Source organism: Oryzias latipes, chromosome 18 (genome assembly GCF_053564925.1).
Source record: "Oryzias latipes strain Hd-rR chromosome 18, Olatipes_Hd-rR_3.1".
NCBI lineage: Eukaryota > Metazoa > Chordata > Actinopteri > Beloniformes > Adrianichthyidae > Oryzias > Oryzias latipes.
This window is the reverse complement of record NC_136254.1, coordinates 35,153,808-35,173,958: the sequence shown is the minus strand read 5'-3', so window position 1 is coordinate 35,173,958 and position 20,151 is coordinate 35,153,808. Positions and strand designations below refer to the sequence as shown.

Here is a 20,151-nt window from a genome sequence, read left to right as displayed (position 1 = left end):
CAAAAGTGGTCTGGATGAGCTTCACAGCAGCAGTTGTGGAATAAACATGAAATCCTAGAATTCAATCAGTAAATTCTAAACAGTCTAAGGTGAAGTGGGCATCCCTGCTCTAAGACCCTCCTTTGGGTTAAAAAAAACAGATTCTGGAGAGAAAGAAAGAAAAAGAGTCTGGATTTCTCCATGTTTGTGGTTCTGGTTCTGTTCACATGTTGAAGGTAAGTTCATGAATGTTCTGTTCTGTAGTTCAACTCTGGAGAAAAGTTTCTGTATTTCCTAAAAAGAGCGGGAAGAAGTGAGCTTATATAACGCCCCCCCCCCACTGAGTTCATTCATTTTATCTGGATTTGAACCCACAACCTGTCAGTCTTGGAGACTATTCACAGGAAGCAGCTGCTCCTCCAGGAAGCTCCTCCTCCTGGAGGCGGAGCCTCAGATGTTCCTCCCAGAAATGCAGACAGAGCTCCTGAGGTTCTCCTCCTCCTGGAGGTTCTAATGTTAGTGTTTGTTCTCTGTCTGCATGGAGAACCTCAGGTCTGACCAACAGAACTCTGAGAGAACATTCTTCTGTCTGGAGAGAACAGCCTTTTTCTAGAAGGTTCTAGACTGAAGAGTCTCTGGATCGTCTGTTAGAACCACATTTCCTGGAAATGTTCTGTGTGTTCTGACTGAGGAGAACAGAGGAACTCTTTAGAACTTTTTATTCAGATGAACAGAAACACTTTACAGACACTTTTCCAGAACATGAAGATCTGCTGCAGTCATGGAACAGTCCCAGCTTCTTCACCAACGGGGATCCTGTTGGAGCAGAACCTCTGCAGAACCCACTAGAACCCCAGCAGGAAGAACGTTCTGAGTCAGGAGGGAAATATTCAGCTTGATGTTCTTAGGTGGTAGAGCGGGTCGTCCAATGATTGAAGGTTGGAGGTTCGATCCCTTCAGACCTTCAAGGATCTGTGTTTGTTGTTGTTTCTCTCCACTTTAAGAATCTGAGTTTAGACGACCAAGTTCAAACTCCTGCTGGTTGTTGGAACCACTGGAACTTTGGTTTGGACCTTTTTCTTCTTGGAGATCCAGAGAACAACAACAAGAAGAACTGACAGAACAATCCTAATGAGAACTCCTGGACTCAGTCCTCCTTCATCTCCTGCAGGAGAGAGAGAGGATGATGAGTGCAGAACAGAATCCTCTCCTCTTCCTCATCAGAGCAGCTGCTTCCTGCAGAGTCTCATCAACAACATCTTCAGAAAACACGTCTGATCTGAGACCTTTACTCTGACATCAAGCAGGAACACAAACACTGCTCACCTGGAGACGGATCACCTGGAGACGGGTCACCTGGAGACGGATCACCTGGAGACGGGTCACCTGGAGGAACCACGGACAGATGGATTGTGGAGATCAGGACCAAAGAATAAAAACTTTCATGTATAAATCTACACTTGTATGTTCCAGTGTCATTCATGGTCAGGTTCTTCAGAACCACAGACAGATCTCCATCCTTCATCTGACTGTCATTCAGAAACACTCGGTTCCTGAAAGATTCATGCTGAGCTGCTGGAGACGGTCGTCCATCTCTGAACACAAACAGAATCTCAGAATCTTCTCTGCTCCACTCTAGAATTGTGGTGTCCTTCTTGTATTCAGGATCTCTACACATCAGAGTGACGTCAACTCCAGGTGTAGCAGTGATGTTCTGTATTCCTGCAGGAGAAGAACACAGAGAACATTCAGCTCCTCTCAGCATCTCAGAGGACTTTGTCTCTATAGTGGATGTGAGGAGATCCAGAACTTTCTGGATCCACAGAACAAAGCTCCAGTCAGACAAACATCTCAGTGATCCATTTTCACAGAACTTCAAACCAAAGAGTCCAGAAGTCTAAAGAATATAGTTCAGACTCTCAGACAATTCCAGGAAAGTCCTCCAGAGTTTCAGATGGAAGATCTAGAAAAGTGGGAGGAGCAGAAACATGAAAGCCCAGAAATTCTGTCCATAGATCTATGAACAGAACCGTTGATGAAGAGCAGCCCTGATGGAGTCCAGCATGGACCAGGAACAGGTCTGACTTACTGCCGTCTATGAGAACCAAGCTCCAGTTCTGGACCCCCCCATTCAGGCAAAGAGGAGAGAACATGATGTCATCGTATTGACAGTAGTCACTCATGATCATAAATAGTTCTATCAGCACACACAGGGGCACAACTACCCAGTTTCATAGGGGTATGCAGCCACGTAACCCCCCCCCCCCCCCCCCCCCACACACACACACACATACACACAAACACATTAAACGCCCCTCCCACCCCTCGTCCAGCTAAAGAAACACCAACACAACACTGGTTTGTGTATGAATGTATGAATCTATTTTAGTCTCATTTGGTTATGGATTTGATCCAGCAGAACATTTTTGTGAACATTTTCAACAATTTTTGCCTCAATGATTCTCCCAAGTTTGTGTTTTTATGGCCATTCAGAAGAATCTTCTGAGTAATGCTCCAGCTCTCTCCTCTGTTCCTCTCTGTTCTTCTCCCTCTTCATCATCAGCTGATCATCTCTCTTTCTCTCTATCATCATCGTCATCATCATCCTCATCTGAACCTCTCTCCTCCTTCTTCTCTGTTGGACTCGTCATGTTTGTCTCCACTTGTTTTTCCAGAATAAGTAAAAAGGTGTTCAGCAGACGTTTGAACCAGAATGAGCATCTAGATTTTCACCTCCAGTCTGAGTTCTTCTCCACTAAATCATACGGCCAAACAACAATTATTTACTCTTTAAGATACATTAAACATCTTGATAATGCATGTTTTTAAATGAAGAATACTATTTAAATGACTGACTTGAACTGTCTTTGTCCTGAACGTCACCATCAGACCAGCATGTTTCTGTCCTGATGCTTTTCTCCATCCTCACGGCTGTTTGATGTTAACTTTGTGTTAGGAAGATGTTCAAAGAATACAGAGACTAAACTATCTGTAAAAATAGACACATTTTTAATTTTAACTTAAATTTGGGATGGATATAAGTTAGTGATGGAATAGAATAGATTTCTTTATTGTTGTCAAAAATCTCTAAATGTTCAACTTAAATCCAAAATGTCGATCAGCCAAAGTGATATGAAAAGCAACAGGCTGTGAACGAAATAGTCACTCAATAAAATAATAATAATAATTCTCCAAACTTTTAACATAAAAAGAACCAAAACACCATCTATCCACCATCACACACACTTCTCCTTTCTGCCCATAGCAGCAGCTTTTATCATCATTTGGTTCTGTTTCAAAGGATAAAAACATTTTCAGTTAAATAAATTATTAACTTCTGTCAGAAACAGAATCTGCACAAAGAAGCTGCTTTCTTTTTCTCATTAAACCTCAGCTGGAAGACACCAGCCTGTTTTAACACGGCTATAACCCGTCTGCTGTGTCTCAACCATTACAGAAACTTTTCTTCATTCCTCTGCATCAGTGCTTCTCAATTCTAGTTTGCAAAGCCCCCCCCAGGAAAAAGAAAATGTTTACAGCCCCCCCCCCCACTCGCCGCAGTGACGATAAATAAGATCATTATCAATAAAAATTGTATAAGTATAACTAAAATTGTATCTATTAACATTAACAGAAAACAGCAAAATAAATCCACTTTCAACAAATATTTATCTTTTTTTAGCCACAGAAACTGTTCTAGTCTGAAACAGAAGAGAAGCTTGTTCTGCCCGCACATTCGTGGGTTCTCTCCATGACCCACCGTCCAAAAACATGCTTCATAGGTAATTGGCAACTCTAAATTGTCCATTGAGTGTGAATGGGTGTGTGATTGTGGCCCTGTGACAGAGTGGTGACCTGTCCAGGGTTTCCCCTGCCTTCACCAACAAGTGGCCAGGATAGGCTCCAGCAGCACTGTGACCCCAAAAGGGAAGGATGAATGAATGAAAAAAATATGAAATTTCAATTGATCTGAAACATTACCCCTGAGTAAAAAATGTATTTAACATTTTAAGTGTGAGGAAAAAGGTGAAATCATTGAGCTGATTGTTTTCTAAATCACATTCATGAATAAAAACAGACAGGAATATTAATCCACAGTGAATCAAGGTAAACATTAAATAACGTATAATATTTTGCTCTCTGCAAAAGTATGTTCTATCAAAATTATACAAATATGAACAAAACAAAGCCTGGAAATAATAATAATAATAATAAATAAATCAAACCATCACATCTATGGCGCGCTCCAGCTCGTCTCCGTGAGAGCGCACTCAAGACCTGAGTGAAGGGGGGGAGGGGGGGCCCAATCAGTTACGATTAGGGATGGGTATCGTTACTACTCTTATCGATACTGCTTATCTATCCGGTATTTTAACGGTACTCTTATCGATACTTTTTTGGGACGAAAAATAAATAAATAACAAATTGAGAACATATAGTGTTTTATTTCCTCATTATGCAACAACATTGTTTTTTCAACAAAACATTTTACTTTATACATGAGAATGTTCCAGATGGGATATTTATTTAATTATTTAATTTCATTATTTTTATTCTTTATAAGTGTGATGTTTCCTTTGATCTTTTGTCCATTTTCCACAACCTTGAACAGACTTTTCTGTCTGTCAAACACCAGAGTTAAGTTAAGTTAAGTGAAATGATGGAAACAAATTCACTTTGATGCAGATTAGTTTCTATTTATTTATCTTTCTTTAAATGCAGTAAACCCAACAAATTGTATTAACTTTGCATATGACGAATATCACTAGCTATTAATTATTATTAAGTTTTAGGAAGCAGCTGTTAGTTTGTTGCGGGTCTGGAAGATAAGCGGTGGGTCTGAGCCTCTCTACCTGTTCTTGTTTGCTCCGCGTGCAGCGCCCCCCCTAGAATTATAGTATTTTGTGACACCTCAAATCAAAAGCAAACAACTAGAAACCCCTCAGTCTTGTTGGAGACAATGTGGGAGTCAGGAAGGGAATCACACACACACTCATATGTTGGTCTTGTCCCAGAATACAATCTTATGGGAAGGCTGTAACAACTGTTCTAAAGAGTGTTCTGGGATATCATCTGCCAAACGAGTTTACAATTCTGTAAGAAATATTGAAGACTGTGTATTGAATGAAGATCTTTACCTGGGAAGGATATTACTCTTGGCAAGCAAGAAAGCAGTGACAAAAGGTGGACCTTCCTGGAAAAGATGACTGGGTGAAAATCATACGGATCATTTACTCCATGGAAAAGTTGACGTTTCAACTAAAACTAAAGTTAGACATTTCCAAGAAAAACGGGGAAAATGGTGCCAATATGTGGAAAAAAAACTAAAATTCTAAGAGGATTGTGGTAAAAAAAAAAAAGAAAAGAAAACAGCCCAATTAATGTGTATAATCTTTGTTTTCTTGTTTATGTTGTAGTTGCTCACCCATGTCTGTAAACAACTGAAAAAACAATCAATAAAAAAATAAAGTTAAAAAAGAAAAAAAATGTGCACAAACAGCTGAGAAATAAAAAAATAAAAAATAGGGACTATAAATAATTTCTATATCGGTTTGGCGCCCCCTATAGGCCGGCGCCCCTATGCGACACATATGCTGCAGACCCACTTTCTGCACCCCTGAATACACACATGACACATTGGTGTCATTAAGTGTAATGTTGTCAAACAGAATCACATAGAGTTGTGTTTGTGCTCATAGAGGCTGGATGACTGAGTTGGCTGGATGCAGGTCCTGCGCAGGAGACCAGGGTTCGATTCCGAGGGACGTGATGATCTTCTTCCAGTGTGGGTCCCTCAACAAAGACCCTTCAGTCTGTCTGACACAGAATCAAATCACCTCTACCATTATAAAATCATTTAAACATGAACTACATTATATTAATGTCAGAAAATACCATCTGGAACGGTGGGTTTATTCTACTGGAACGTAAAAACGAACAAGTGCATCACAAGAGTAAGGATTCATTTTAACAACATGTTGATTCGTATCTCAGTCTTTGGTTGGTGATTCCATTCACCTTCAAGTTTGTTTCACATTGAATGATCCGGATGTCCTTCCTGACACAACCATTTTATCCAGGCTGGGGACGGGTACAGGGAGACCCAGGCTTGGGCTCCGTTGTGGTTACATAGTCAGTAGTAGTGCACAGGATCTTGACCAAGGACCCACCCTGGATGAAGCTCATCGTACCCCTAGAAGCTAACCCTGATCTCCATTGTTCCAGTCCAACAGACAACAGAGCACAAACAAAACTCTAACACAACTCCAGCCACTGATCCACCTCAATGCTGAGTCCTTCTAGAGCCTACAGGTCCAGACATGAGAATAAAGTCCAGAAACACCCAGGATAAACCGCCGTTCTACAGTCTATCACAGCTGCTTTCTGGATCATTCATTCATGCTCATTTATTCTTTACTTTGTTTTTAAACCATCAAGCTTTTACAGACACACATATGAGCCCCAAAGAACCGACCATTCAGGTTTTTCTTTAGCTTCATTTTCATTTCTGACATTTACTTTTGTTTTCAGAAATTGTTTCAATTGTCGCTGAGATCTTTATTTTCCATTGAGTGGTTTGTTGGTGTGATTGGACCTTCAGGGCCACCATACGATTCAAACAGTGATGCCTGCTATACATTTACTTCTATATTCTCACTCTTGACACGTGAAACATGAAAACAAGTTTAATAAAATCTTACCTGGTGTCATGGACCCAGCAGAACCAAACAGAAGGAAGAGAAGAACAGAACAGAGGAACCACATTGTTGGAGATCCAGCTGTGTTTTCCAGGAGAAGGAGCCCGGTCTACTTCGTACTTGGACCACAAATGTTTTCTTCTTCTTCTGTTTCCTCTTGAGGACAATGTTTATCTCCAGTCTCATAGGAAACAGCACCACCTACTGACACTTTATCAACTCCGTATGTTATTAGCAGCTGCAGCAGTCCGTCACTTCTCCTCTTTTCCTGTTGACAACATATGAAAAATAAAATGGATCAAACAGAGAAAACGACTCTAAGCCACGAATCTGTCATTCTATCATCATGTCCCACTGAATAGGGGCTAGGATCATGAAGAGGGGACGATAGATTCTGGTGTGATGGATCCTTCTGCTGTGGTGTCAGAAAGACCAGACAGTGCATCAGACTTTCCCTTCTTGGAGTCTGGGTGATATGTGATCTGACACTACAAGCGTGAGAAGAACATAGAACGACTTGCCCGTCGTGGGTTCAACTTGGCGGATTTAATGTACTTCTGGTTCTTTGGTGGGTTAGGACCAGGAAGGGTTGAGCAGACCCTTTGAGCAAATGCCTCCACACAGCAAAGGCCTTCTTACAGCAGTTCCTGGTCGCCTGGGTGAGTTTTCTGGAGTCGTAGCACACAGCAACACCTTGGCTGGCTGACCATGGAGTTGAGAGAGTACAGCTCCGACCCTGTGATAGAGGCGTCCACCTCCATGAAGAGTTGACTGGCGTTTGGTTTAAGTTGGTGTTTGAATTAGACATAATAAAAATAACAATTTGTTGCTAGAAGGCTGCTCCAGATCCTGCCTCCATGTTCGACCTGACCCGACCCAACCGGGTCCAGAAATTGTTGCTGGAGGGTTTGTCTGGCTAGGAACTCTTGCTGCTATGTATGGCAAAGTATTCTATCACAACAACAGACAGACGGCTGGATCCAAATGCAGAGGGTTTAGTAGCTCAGCTAAAAGTCCACAAAGCTAAATCAGGGTCAGGCAGGCAGGAGTCAATAACAGGCCTGAGATCATCAGAGGACAGACAGGTATTCACGATTCAGGCGAGAGTCGGGGCAGGTGGCAGACAAAAAGAGTCAGAAACAGAAAATCAGATCCAGATACAACGCTCGGTAAGGAAGGCAGAGTGGCACAAACAATACTTTGCAAGTAGACTGACTGATTTGGCAAATGAGAGAACAGCACTCAGAAACTGCTGCACGCTGGGGTTGCTGGGAGATGAAGTACATTTTGTACTCTAGAGACTGTTCCTGCTAGTGACAAGAGGGAGACGGAGCTCTAACTTCTGACACAGACGCTTTCTTGGACACAAAGACAGAGAGTGGGACTGACTGAGGAAGTGGACTAACTTTGGTTGGTTGTGCAGCACAGCAGGGAGCTCAGAGCTGCAGAGAAATGACACTCAGCTTAGTTGGAGCTTTGATGAAGGCTCTGCTGTGGGAAGCAGCATCTGTCAACGTTTCCACACCAACACACATCCAGCAGACGGGACTCACCCAGCAGCATCTGGACAGATGTTCCCTCCATTCTGCAGCTGCAGGACATCAGACCAACAGCAGTTGGACAGACACCAAAGTCTGATTCTTCTGTTAGGATGATCGTCTGTGTGACGGTTCACTTTTCTCTGAAGCATCAACCAGGAAACTCAGACAGGAAGAGACGTGACAAACCACAAGCACAGAGGTCACAGGAGAAAAAAACTTTCAGTGTTCCATCCCCTTTGGTCACTTCCCCTCTTCTGCTTTTTTAAATATAACACCAACACCCTTTCAGCTGTCCTAATAGTAGACAGATCACCACCTCTCTGCTAGAAAATTATTAGCGTTTTTGTCAGATCTGCAGCTTGTTCTCGGGCAACTTGGTCCTAATCCTGATCTTGATTCTGTCCAGACCAGTCCCTGTCAGTTCTCTGAGGAATGTTTCCAGAACCTTGCTGAATTGATGCCACCATGGATTAGGCAGTTCTTTAGGCTAAAGTGGTCCAAACCGGTACTAGCAAGGTGGACCTGATGAAGTGACAGGTGAGTTCATATACAAATGCACAGAGGTCAGGAGTGTGTAGGGAAGAGGCTGTTCTAGAACCTGCTGGTTTTTGTTTGGAGGCTCTTTTAACCCATCCTATCAATCAATCAATTTATTATTTGTATAGCACTTATAAAAGCCAAGGCAACCAAAGTGCTTAACATAAAATCAACTAAAATCACAAACAATACGATGCAATAAAGAAACAATAGGAATAAAACAATAAAATCAATTGAACAATAAAAGCAATAAAACAATAAAAGAATAAGATTAATAGTTATGCTCACTGGAGTTAAAAGCCTGAGTAAAAAGATGTGTTTTTAAAAGAGTCTTAAAATTACTGACAGTTCTGGCAGACCTCACAGAAAAAGGGAGAGCATTCCAGAGTTTAGGACCTGCAACTGAAAAGGCTCTGTCTCCCCGAGTCACAAGCCGAGTCCTGGGAACCGCTAAAAGCATTTGATCTTCAGACCTAAGGACTCGACATGGACGATAGACATGCAAAAGCTCAGAAAGATACTGAGGTGCCAGACCATTCAGACATTTAAAAACCAAAAGCAAAATCTTAAAAGTAATTCTAAAAGACACAGGCAGCCAATGAAGTGAGCGTAATATCGGTGTTATATGCTCACACCGTCTGGTCCCCGTTAACAGGCGGGCCGCTGAATTTTGAACCAGCTGGAGGCGGCGGAGCAGAGACTGATCTATACCACTGTAGAGAGAGTTACAGTAGTCCAGTCTGGAAAAGATCAAAGCATGCATCACTTGTTGCAAAGCGTGAGGAGGAAGATATGGCTTGACTTTGCTAATTAGCCTCAAGTGATAAAAACTAGACTGGACTACAACACTGACCTGCCTGTCAAATTTAAAATGCCTGTCAAGGTTTACCCCAAGATCTCTAATGAATGGAGTATCTGAGGGGTCCAGGGGGCCAACAGCACTACAGCAGCCTGTCAGCAGGTCAGTCTTTCCAAAGACAAACACCTCTGTCTTGTTTTCATTTAGACAGAGGAAGTTAAGCTCCATCCAAGACTTGATGTCTGCTAAGCAGTTCTGCAATCTGTCGAGAACATCCGCTCCTCCAGATTTTAGGGGAATATAGATCTGGATGTCATCTGCGTAGCAGTGGAATGACACGTTATATTTCCTAAAAATGGACCCCAGTGGCAGCAGATAAAGTGAGAATAAAAGTGGGCCTAAAACTGAGCCCTGGGGTACACCATATTTGAGCGGAGCCTCTGAAGAAGAGCACTGTCCTAGTTGGACAGAAAAACTCCTGCCACATAAATATGAACTGAACCAACTGAGTGCTGTGCCCTTCACACCGACAGACTGCTCCAGTCGGGATAATATAAAACACTGTGATCCACTGTGTCGAAGGCTGCAGAGAGATCTAAAAGAATTAAAACACTGGAGGCCCCAGAATCAGCAGCTAGAACCAGGTCGTTACACACCCTGAGGAGAGCCGTTTCAGTGCTGTGGCAGGATTTAAAACCTGACTGAAACTTCTCGAAGATATCATAATTTGTTAGATGGTCCTGCAGTTGTAGATAAACCACCTTCTCTAAAATTTTTGAAAGAATAGATAACCTGGAGATCGGCCTAAAGTTTGATAGAACATTGGGATCCAAGTTGTGCTTTTTCAAAAGGGGGTGTACAACAGCATTTTTAAAAGCAGCTGGCACACAACAAGAGACAAGAGAGGAGTTAAGGAGACCAACTATCCAGGGGCCAATGGTATCAAAGACCTCCTTCAGGAGTCTGGGGGGAATACAGTCACCTGGGCAGGAGGAAGGCCTCAGGTGTTGAACTATCTCAGAAATCTGAGAGACAGTGACAGGCTCAAACTGGTCAAAAATAGCAGGTGGGGGCGTTAAAACAGAGGGGTCAGGGGTACATGGAGAAGGTAAAAACCTGACAGCACTGACTTTGTCAATAAAAAATGTTAAGAACTGTTCACAAAGTAAAACAGAAGGAGTCAGGCAGGATAAATTACCAGGACTTAAAAGAGACTTTAAAGAGTTAAAAAGGACCTTAGGCTTGCTGATGTTCTCAGACACAACATTTGACATAAACTGGGTCTTGGAATTTTTTACAGCAGCCTGATACTCAGTCAAGGAGTTTCTAAAAATCTGTAATGAAACATGAAGCCCGTCTTTTTTCCATTTACGCTCCGCGCGACGGCATGAGCGTCTGAGCGCGCGAGTATGGTCATTAATCCAAGGCTCCGGGGCCGGTTTACTGCGTTTAACCTTATATGGAGCAATGACATCTAAAATGCCCATGCAAACAGAGCTAAAATCCCCCAGGAGTTTATCAACATCTCCATCCTGAACATCCAAGGAGCAAAGCTCAGAGGCTGAGAAAGCCGCTGAAAACTGCAGCGCTGTCTGCGCGTTCATCAGGCGGCGGGGGCGCGCGGGGGCGCGTTCATCAGGCGGCAGCGTTAAGAGATCAAAGTCAAATAAAACGGGCAGATGGTCAGAAAAACGGGCATCAATAATCTCCTTGACATCTCCATGTAGTCCCAGAGTTAAAACCAGATCCAGGATGTGTCCTTTCTCGTGCGTGGAGCTCTTCACTAACTGCTGCAGGTTAAAAGAGCTGATCAAGTCCAGAAAATCTTTTGTTAGTGGCTTGCTCTAGAGGGTAGTGTGGTGAAGAGTCCATGTGCTGGGTGATTGGAGTATCCAGTTGTCCAGAACTTAAGCTGTCCACATGTTCCACCACTGTCCCATTAATGAGGTTGGGTGTGTGTGGGTCAGCGTTTCTCCTGAAGTCCACAATGAGTTCCTTGGTTTTTCTTGGTGTTGAGCAACCAGCAGGTTATTGGGGTCACACACTCAGCCAGACGATCCACCTCCTCCTTGTTGTCTTTGATGAGGCCGGTCACCGTGGTGTCAACTAAGCTTAATGATGTTGGAACCATTAACCGGTTTGCAGTCATGGGTGAGGAGTGAGTACAGGAAGGGACTTGTGGTACGCCGGTGATTGTGGTGATGGTTGATGAACAGTGGTTATCCAGCCGGACATGTTATGGGGAGCTGGTCAGGAAGTCCAGTAACCAGTTGCACATGAGAGAACTAATGCCTAATTCTGACTGTGTTGAATGTTGAACTGAAGTCCAAGAACAGGATTCTGGAAGTTTCTGTTGTCCAGGTGTGAGAGGACAACACCATAGAGACCGCATCCTCTGTGATCCTTTTCTGGAATGTGTAAATTGGTGGGGGTCCCGGGTGGAGGGAAGACAAGACTAGAGGTGTGCTGAGACCAGCATCCTGAAGCACTTTGGGATGTTTGGAATGAGGACTACCAGGAGGTGATCATTGAGACTCGACACATGCTTTCCTCTTTCAGTGTTGATTTTATTTCCTTACATGAACTCTTTTCTTTCTATTTTCTTAAACTATTGTTGCTTTTTTCTTGCATTCCATTCCTTTTTCTTATTCATTTTCTCATTCATTTCATCCTACCAGCAACACTTGTAAACCCAAAACTCTTCAAGGGAAAACTCGTCCCTCTCTGTCCAGTCCAGTCAGTCCAACAGTCTAAACATTGGGACTCATGTTTCTCTTTCAGTTCAGTTCACAAAAGTCTAATGTCTGCACAGAGGACCAATGGGAGCACCAAGAACAGGGACAAGAAGAGACTGAAGATGAGTTTCAAACTCAGTAGAAAAGGAGACGGTCATTTCTGCTTCAACGCCTCTGACAGTATTTTAATAAACACTTGTTGTTTGTGGTTTGTCAGGTCTCTTCCTGTCTGAGTTTCCTGGTTGATGCTTCAGAGAAAAGTGAACCGTCACACAGACGATCATCCTAACAGAAGAATCAGACTTTGGTGTCTGTCCAACTGCTGTTGGTCTGATGTCCTGCAGCTGCAGAATGGAGGGAACATCTGTCCAGATGCTGCTGGGTGAGTCCCGTATGCTGGATGTGTGTTGGTGTGGAAACGTTGACAGATGCTGCTTCCCACAGCAGAGCCTTCATCAAAGCTCCAACTAAGCTGAGTGTCATTTCTCTGCAGCTCTGAGCTCCCTGCTGTGCTGCACAACCAACCAAAGTTAGTCCACTTCCTCAGTCAGTCCCACTCTCTGTCTTTGTGTCCAAGAAAGCCTCTGACAGCAGCAACACTCTGTGTGTCTTTACTTTGTTGTTGCAGTTGGTCTGACTGTGAGTCCCAGCAGATCTCAGTTCTTCAGAGGAGAATCAGTGACTCTGAAGTGTGAGGACCACAGCTCTGCAGGATGGACTCTGAGGAGAAACACCAGCAGAGGAACCAGGACTCAGTGTGGATCTGAGTGGGGATCAGCAGATGGTTTGTCCTGCAGGATCAGCTACATCTATCCATCAGACAGTGGTGTGTACTGGTGTGAGTCCAGAGGGGGAGGAGCCTCCAGCATCAGCGTGAACATCAGTGTCTCTGGTAAGATCAGACTGTGGAGTTAGTGTTGCTGCAGCTGTGTGCAGATGGATGAAATGCTTTGTCTCTGTGTTGAGGTGGATCAGTGATCCTGCAGAGTCCTGTCCTCCCTGTGATGGAGGGTCATGACCTCACTCTGAGCTGTCAATCACAGACCCCTCCCTCCAAGCCCTCAGCTGCTTTCTATAAAGATGGCTCCCTCATCAGGACTGAGCCTACAGGTCACATGACCCTCCAGCATGTTTCCAGGTCTGATGAAGGTCTCTACAAGTGTCACATCAGCGCTCATGGAGAGTCTCCATCCAGCTGGATCTCTGTCTCAGGTGAGGAGCTTCACTGTCATCTCACCATGGATTTCCTCCATGCAGTCACCTGACCAGGTGGGATTCTGTCTGCAGAGAAACCCAGGACCAGAGGAGTCCCGCCCACTAAAGATGTCCCGCCCACCACAGAAACCCCACCCACTGCTGCAGGTTCCCCTTGTCTTGAATTGAGAGTCCTGCTCCACCTGCTGGTGATCAGTCCGTTCTTCATCTCCACTCTCCTTCTGGTGTCTTTATGTCCACAAAGAGCCTCAGGTAACAGAAATCAATCAATCAATATACTTCCACCATCCAGGGAGACTATCTGAGCAGACAGAGCATCTCTGAGGATTTTAGGACCAAGTATAATGACCTCAGTCTTCTCTGGGTTCAGGAGGAGGTCATTAATCATCATCCAGGTCACCAACTACCACAGTACAGAAACACAACTGTACTCTGATCATCTTCTGATCTGTTGTCAAAGTGGTCTTTGAGTCATGGAAACAGAATTCCTGGTTCTAGGACAGAGAACATGCAGAACAGCAGCAGTTCATCAGAAATTCACCTCTGGGATGTGGGCGGGACAGCTGGTGCAGAACTACCCTCCCCTCACTTCCCATCATCAATCTGTTTACTCTCTCTCCCACTAGCTTACAGCCCCCCACGCCCCCCACCCTAACATTAGTGGTGATCAATATAGTAGCCGTCCATCAATACAGTTTAGATCCAGATTCCAGCTCAGACCAGGAAAACAAAGACGTATTTTTCTGACAGCGGATGCATTAGAACGGGGCGGAGCACAAAGACTTTGGCTCCGCCCACTCTAGATTTTATGTATTTATTTATTTTTTGTCTCCTTTTGCTTCGTAACAGTTTGAATAAAGAAATTAATGACATTTTGAGCTCTAGTTTTTATTTATGTCCATGAGAAAAATTGCCTCATGAAGACGTTAAACAGCATTTTCATCAGAGGGTCTTTATGCAGGAAAGGCTCTCTTGTCTCCAGAGGGGGGGGGTCTCCACCATGAACGGTCACCTTATCATGGTGGAGGTGGGTGACAGCTTGAGTGATTCCAGGAGTTAAGGTAAGCTGTCCAGGGCAGGGTCTCCCATGACTGACAGGTCCCAGGTGAAGAGCCAAACAGCGGTTCAGGACCCCTCCCAAAATGACTAACCATAAATACTCAGTGACGTCACCCACATGGCGTCACCAGGGGCCCCACCCTGGAGCCAGGACTGGGGTTGGGGCTTGCAGGTGAGCACCTGGTCCAGCCCTAATAGACGATGTGTGACCCCACCTGCGGGAAAGTCAGAGGGGGGCCGCTGGAATGTGGTCTGGGTGTAAACTGAAGGTAAATGCCCCCAGAGGCCCAAACCCCAGTCATGGAACTCCCTCTCTATGGGGGGAGGAGCCTGATCCGCTGCTGTTCTCAGTAAAAAGAAACTAAAGTCTGATGTTTTATCAGTTAAAATACTTTTCAGTCAGACAACTCATGCAGTACAATGTTTATTTAACATCTTTTAGTTTGATTACATTCTTAGATTGCATTTCTCAATCCTTAAGTTAGCATTTCACATTCCAGAATTAGCATTTCACATTCCTTGAATTTGCCATTTCACAATGCATTTCACATTCCTTTGGCATAAACTCCGTGCAATTCCATGAAGCACATATTTTAAGATATATAAGCTTTAGGGTAAACTACCCACTAATGGAGCTCACAGGTGGAAGCCGGGGAGGAGGGTGGGGCGAAAAACGCGGTGCTGCAGTAAGAGGATGAACAGTATACACACCTGGACTTAAATAGGACGCTGAACAGGTGAGTTAGATTTTGAACCGCCCTAGGGGAGTGGCCTAAGTAATAGCCCGCATGAGAAATACTCTCAGGGTCGCCCATTTGTCAATCGTTGTTTGCATGAAGACAAACCAATAAAGGTTTATTCAGTTATTGAGATGGAATCAGCAAAGTGTTGCTAACTTTACAGAACTGTTTCTGTTGCAGATTTACAGCAACAAAATGCTGAGATCTGTTCATGAAATGGAGATTTAGAGTTTCATCTGTTTTTTTTCATGTTCTCTCTTCTCCTTCTTCTTTTCTTTTCTTCTCTATTGTTTTTTGGCCCGCTCTACGGCTTTTCCTTTACGTGGTCAATGCCTTTTGCAAGTCTGCACATAGGGAGACCAGTTTTATTATTTTAGCGTTCTGTTTTTCATTGTTTTTTAGTTTGTTTGGGAGTGTGTGTTGTTTACTGCAGGGATCAGCTGTTGGCTATGCGCGGCCCTGCACCTTTCTACACCGACAGACCTGAAGTTCCACCTGAAATACGGAGGAAACGGAGAGGCTGCAGAGCAGGACGTAGGCTTCAGGAGAGGAGATGGGGGTACAAATGGGAAAGGTCCGTTCTCTCTCTGACAAAATGGACGAGCTAACAGTGCTGCCCGGTTACAGCAGGAATACAGGGAGTGTAGCCTCATGTGTTTCACTGAGACTCCGTGGTCGGCCTGGATGGATTCAAACTGGTTCGGGCGGACAGGAGTTTGAGAGACAGTGGTAAGAAGAAGGGATGAGGACTGGCGGTGTTTATTAACGAGAGATGGTGGTGCAACCCGGAACACGTCTCTGTGAAGGAACAGCTTAGCTCCTGGTGACAGAGCCAGTCCATGCAGACCCGGCACCCGCAACAGCTGCTTCTCATCAGCGGGGACTTCAACCATGCCTCGCTCTCCTCCATTCTCCCCACTTTCACTCAGTATGTTAAGTGCCACACTAGGGAGAACAAGACGCTGGACTTTATGTATGCTAACGTTAAGGACGCATATGACTCCAACCCCCTCCCCCCACTCGACCGCTCTGATCATAACTTGGTGCATCTGGTTCCTGAATACAAACCCAGAGCAAAAAGAGAGCCACCCCAGAAGAGGAAGTCAGTGAGAGCGTGGACTGATGAGGCCAGGGAGAGACTGAGAGACTGTTTCCAGACCACGGACTGGGAGAAACTCTGCAGCTCTCATGGAGATGACATCACCAGCCTGACCCACTGCATCACCGACTACATCAGCTTCTGTGTGGAGAACACAGAACTGTTTCTCCATCAGCAAGCCCTGGGTGACCCCTGAGCTGAGAGCCCTACTGAAGGAGAAGAGGAGGGCTTTTATTTCAGGGGACAGAGAGGAGCAGAGGAGAGTTCAGCATGAACTCAAATACAAGATCAGACAGGCCAAGAACAGCTACAGGAGGAAGCTGGAGGAGCTGGAGAACAACAACGTTTGAGGAGTGTGGAGAGGACTAAAGGCCATCAGTGGTCACAGTTCCTAAGATGGCGCATGCTAAGGAATAGGGGTGTCACGATTTCGACTTTACATCGAAATCGATCGAAATTAAGTCACAATCTCGAACTTTGAATGAACAAATGGAATCGTCGAGGCTGCCACGCCCCATGTTGCGTCTGGTTACTTGCCAAACGGGAAAAGTGCTGCAAGTCTATTTGTTAATAAAGTTTTTTTTTAAAGTTCTGCGAGTCAACCTCATCTCACAGCCACTCAAAAGATAGCATGAAGCTGCAGATGCAGGAGACCCATGGACAGAACTTTAATCCCCTCCTCTTTCACTGAAGTCGCTGGTGTGGAAGTATTTTGGATTTTCAGTGAGTTTTTAAAAATAAAACAGATTGCAAGCTGCGCTATGTATGTATGTGCGTGTGCCGTATTCTCTCACGGGCAGCACGACTAACATTCAGGGCATCACGCAGGCACAACAAAAACATAGATTTGTCTGTAAACCAACAACTACACACACTACTCTTCCGTCTTCGTTTGGAATTAAACCTCCAAGCAACTCAACTCGTGCAAATGCGATTCCGCGTGCGGTGGGAGTATTCCTAGCCGCGGACACGCGACCTTATTCGTTGGAAAACTCCGGTTTTAGGCATTTAATTAGCGTGTTAGAGCCTCGGTACGCAATCCCCAGTGGAAGGCATCTCTCAGCTACGGTGATTCCCTCCAAGTACAATAATGTAAAAGAGAAAGTTATTGAAGGTCTGAGCAGATGGTAAAAATACATTACAAAAAAATACAATACATCAGTGTGTTACATGTTCATCTGTTCAGAAATAGTTTAAGACAATTGTTCAGAGACTATGGACATGTCTCTGTTTTATTGTTTTTTGTTGTTTTGTTGTGAACTTGAATTTCCTCTTTTGTGAAGAAGACTGCACTTACAAAAGACAAACTGGAAGCCAGTTTATTTTAAAAAAATTAATTGACTAAAGATATAAGTTATTGTTCCATTATGTTGTTAATAAAAGTTTTAAATTTGACAGTGTAGTGTGGTACATTGGAAACACAGGTCAGATATTCTATTGCAGTAAAGTATAGTTTAAAAAATGACAATCTGTGCTTTAAAAAGAATAAATGTAAAAATCGAGAATCGAATCGAATCAAGGATTTGGAGAATCGTGACACCCCCACTAAGGAACCAAACCACTACAGACCAGTAGCCCTGACCTCCCCTTTGATGAAGACCATGGAGAGGTTCATCCTCAGCCACCTCCGCTCAGTGGTCAGCACCGCGGTGGACCCGCTGCAGTTTGCCTACAGGCCGAACATCGGGGTGGATGACGCTGTCATCTACCTGCTGCAGCGGGCGCTGACTCACCTGGAGGACGCCGGAACCGCTGTGAGGGTCATGCTCTTTGACTTCTCCAGCGACTTCAACACCATCCGGCCAGCTCTGCTGAGAGAGAAGCTGGAAGGGGCTGGAGCGGACAGACAACTGACCGCATGGACGACCGACTACCTCACCATCAGACCACAGTATGTGAGGCTACACCACTGTGTGTCGGAGGTGGTGGTCTCCAGCACTGCTGTTCCTGATGGACGGTGCTCTCACCGTTCCTCTTCACCCTTTATACCTCGGACTTTACCTACAACACTGGAAGTTGTCACCTCCAGAAGTTCTCTGACGACTCGGCCAGTAGCCGTGGTTACATGGGCAAAATATCTTGATGGGATCAATGGTCGCGTTAAAATTCACCCGTGCACATGGGCACAGAAAACCTTTTTCTGATTAGAACAAACGTTCACATGGTCACACTTTCGGTCGGAATAAATCATTTGGGCATGCACAGTAGTGTCGAAAAACCAGAAGGAAAGTGTGTCCCGTTATAAACAAACCTGTGCTATCACATATATTTATGCAGCAGCTCTGTAATATACGAGGCGATCTTCCAAACGGGCTTTTATTAATGTTATGAATATTATGAAGTGCCTGTTCGCTCATCATTTTATATTTAATCTGTGTGGTCAGTGCTGTTTTGTGGAAGAACGGAGCTGGAAGAAGAACCCAGTTTTAGGAGAGGCTAACAACACGCGCTACCAAGATTAGCCTTTTGATGGACAAAAATCCAGGACCATGCGGGAAACGCTGCAATCTGCAGCTTGGCTGCACGTAGATGTGTGGGAATGACATCAACCTTTATTTTGTCGGGGCACAACTGGAAACACAATTCCATGTGATTGTTTGAACAGTTTCTAAGGACTGAGAGACATTTCTGCTCTGGAAAGCTCACACACTGCCCCAAAGCCGCTGTAAGCTGGCGGCTCGAGCTCTGCTCGGTTCTCGTGAGTCCGGCAGCTGCTAACCCAGAGCGGCGGTTCGACTCGCAGTTCAAATTCTCACACATAACAAAACAACAAAACGCACATGTAACAAAGCACCCTCCCCTCAAACACATTAATAAATCCAGCTGCTCTGCTCAGAGAGGGTCACTCGGTCCACTGGCACCAGAGCCTGAACGCTGAGCTCGGGTACCGGGTCCAGACGTCAGTGGACACGCATCCCCCCCGCATCTCCCCCGTGAGGGGTGAAAGAGAGGGGCGAGAGCGGAGCAGCGCTTTCACGGGGCGTCTGCAGAGCAGCTGGTCGGTCCCGTATGAGCTCACAAGCTTTCTCTCAGTGAAACACCGTCTATGCATGACGTAACCCAGAGCAGCAGTGGCGGTATAACCGATCGGTATAACCCACCTATCTCCATCGGAAAGAAATTTTGATCCGAATGAGTGATCGGGGCAGAGTATTCCGAACGGCGCGTTTACATGACGCATTTTCTTTCCGATCAGGCGTTCATTCCGATTACTTTTGCCAATGTAAACGCGGCTACTGTTGGCTGTGTGTCGGGGGGGACGAGCTGGAGTACAGGTCAGTCATCAAGGACTTTGTGGACTGGTGTGAGCGTAATCACCTGTGCTTGAACACCAGTAAAACAAAGGAGATGGTGATTGATTTCTGGAGGAGAAAACCACAATACGCACCGGTGAGCCTCCAGGACATTGAGGTAGTGGACAGTTTTAAGTACCTGGGTGTTCACCTCAACCAGAAACTGGACTGGACTCACAACACCGATGCCCTGTATGAGAAGGGCCAAAGTGGCCTCCACCTTCTGAGGAGACTGAGGTCCTTTGGAGTGTGCAGGCCTCTCTTAAAGACTTTCTATGACTCTGTGGTGGCCTCTGTTATCCACTACGCCGTGTTGGGGAGCAGGCAGCACAGACCGGGACAGGAAGAGACTCAACAAGCTGGTCAGGAGGGCCAGTTCTTTCCTGGGGTGTCCACTGGACTCTGTGGAGGAAGTGGGTGAAAGGAGGATGTTGGCCAAGCTAACATCCATCATGG

General features: G+C 44.9%; 1 protein-coding gene and 1 non-coding gene across 6 annotated transcripts; one reads left to right on the top strand and one right to left on the bottom strand.

Moving 5' to 3' along the window:
• Nucleotides 1-681: 681 nt before the first annotated feature.
• LOC101161702 (uncharacterized) lies at nt 682-8,428 on the bottom strand. 5 transcript variants are annotated; one of them, XR_013651299.1, is made up of 4 exons: nt 8,231-8,428; nt 8,084-8,119; nt 6,681-6,945; nt 682-1,701 (listed from the first exon to the last, which is right to left on the bottom strand). It is a non-coding gene; the product is annotated as an uncharacterized LOC101161702 (transcript). The 5 variants fall into 5 exon arrangements; XR_013651300.1 differs by lacking the exon at nt 8,084-8,119 and adding an exon at nt 5,118-5,173; XR_013651298.1 differs by lacking the exon at nt 8,084-8,119 and having other exon boundaries at nt 682-1,144; nt 1,306-1,701.
• A 3,396-nt stretch (nt 8,429-11,824) lies between these two features.
• Nucleotides 11,825-13,921, top strand: LOC111946302 (Fc receptor-like B). Its single transcript, XM_023965917.2, has 5 exons — nt 11,825-12,671; nt 12,783-12,818; nt 12,918-13,181; nt 13,256-13,501; nt 13,577-13,921. The coding sequence occupies exons 1-5, from the start codon at nt 12,623-12,625 to the stop codon at nt 13,807-13,809; spliced, it is 828 nt and encodes a 275-aa protein (XP_023821685.1). The 5' UTR covers nt 11,825-12,622; the 3' UTR covers nt 13,810-13,921.
• Nucleotides 13,922-20,151: the final 6,230 nt, after the last annotated feature.

Coding starts and splice junctions, on each gene's coding strand:
- LOC111946302 (XM_023965917.2), top strand. CDS start 12,623: ATGTCCTGCAGCTGCAGAATGGAGGGAACATCTGTCCAGATGCTGCTG. Junction 12,819..12,917: donor GTGCTGCACAACCAACCAAA/GTTAGTCCACTT, acceptor TTGTTGTTGCAG/TTGGTCTGACTGTGAGTCCC. Junction 13,502..13,576: donor CAGCTGGATCTCTGTCTCAG/GTGAGGAGCTTC, acceptor TTCTGTCTGCAG/AGAAACCCAGGACCAGAGGA.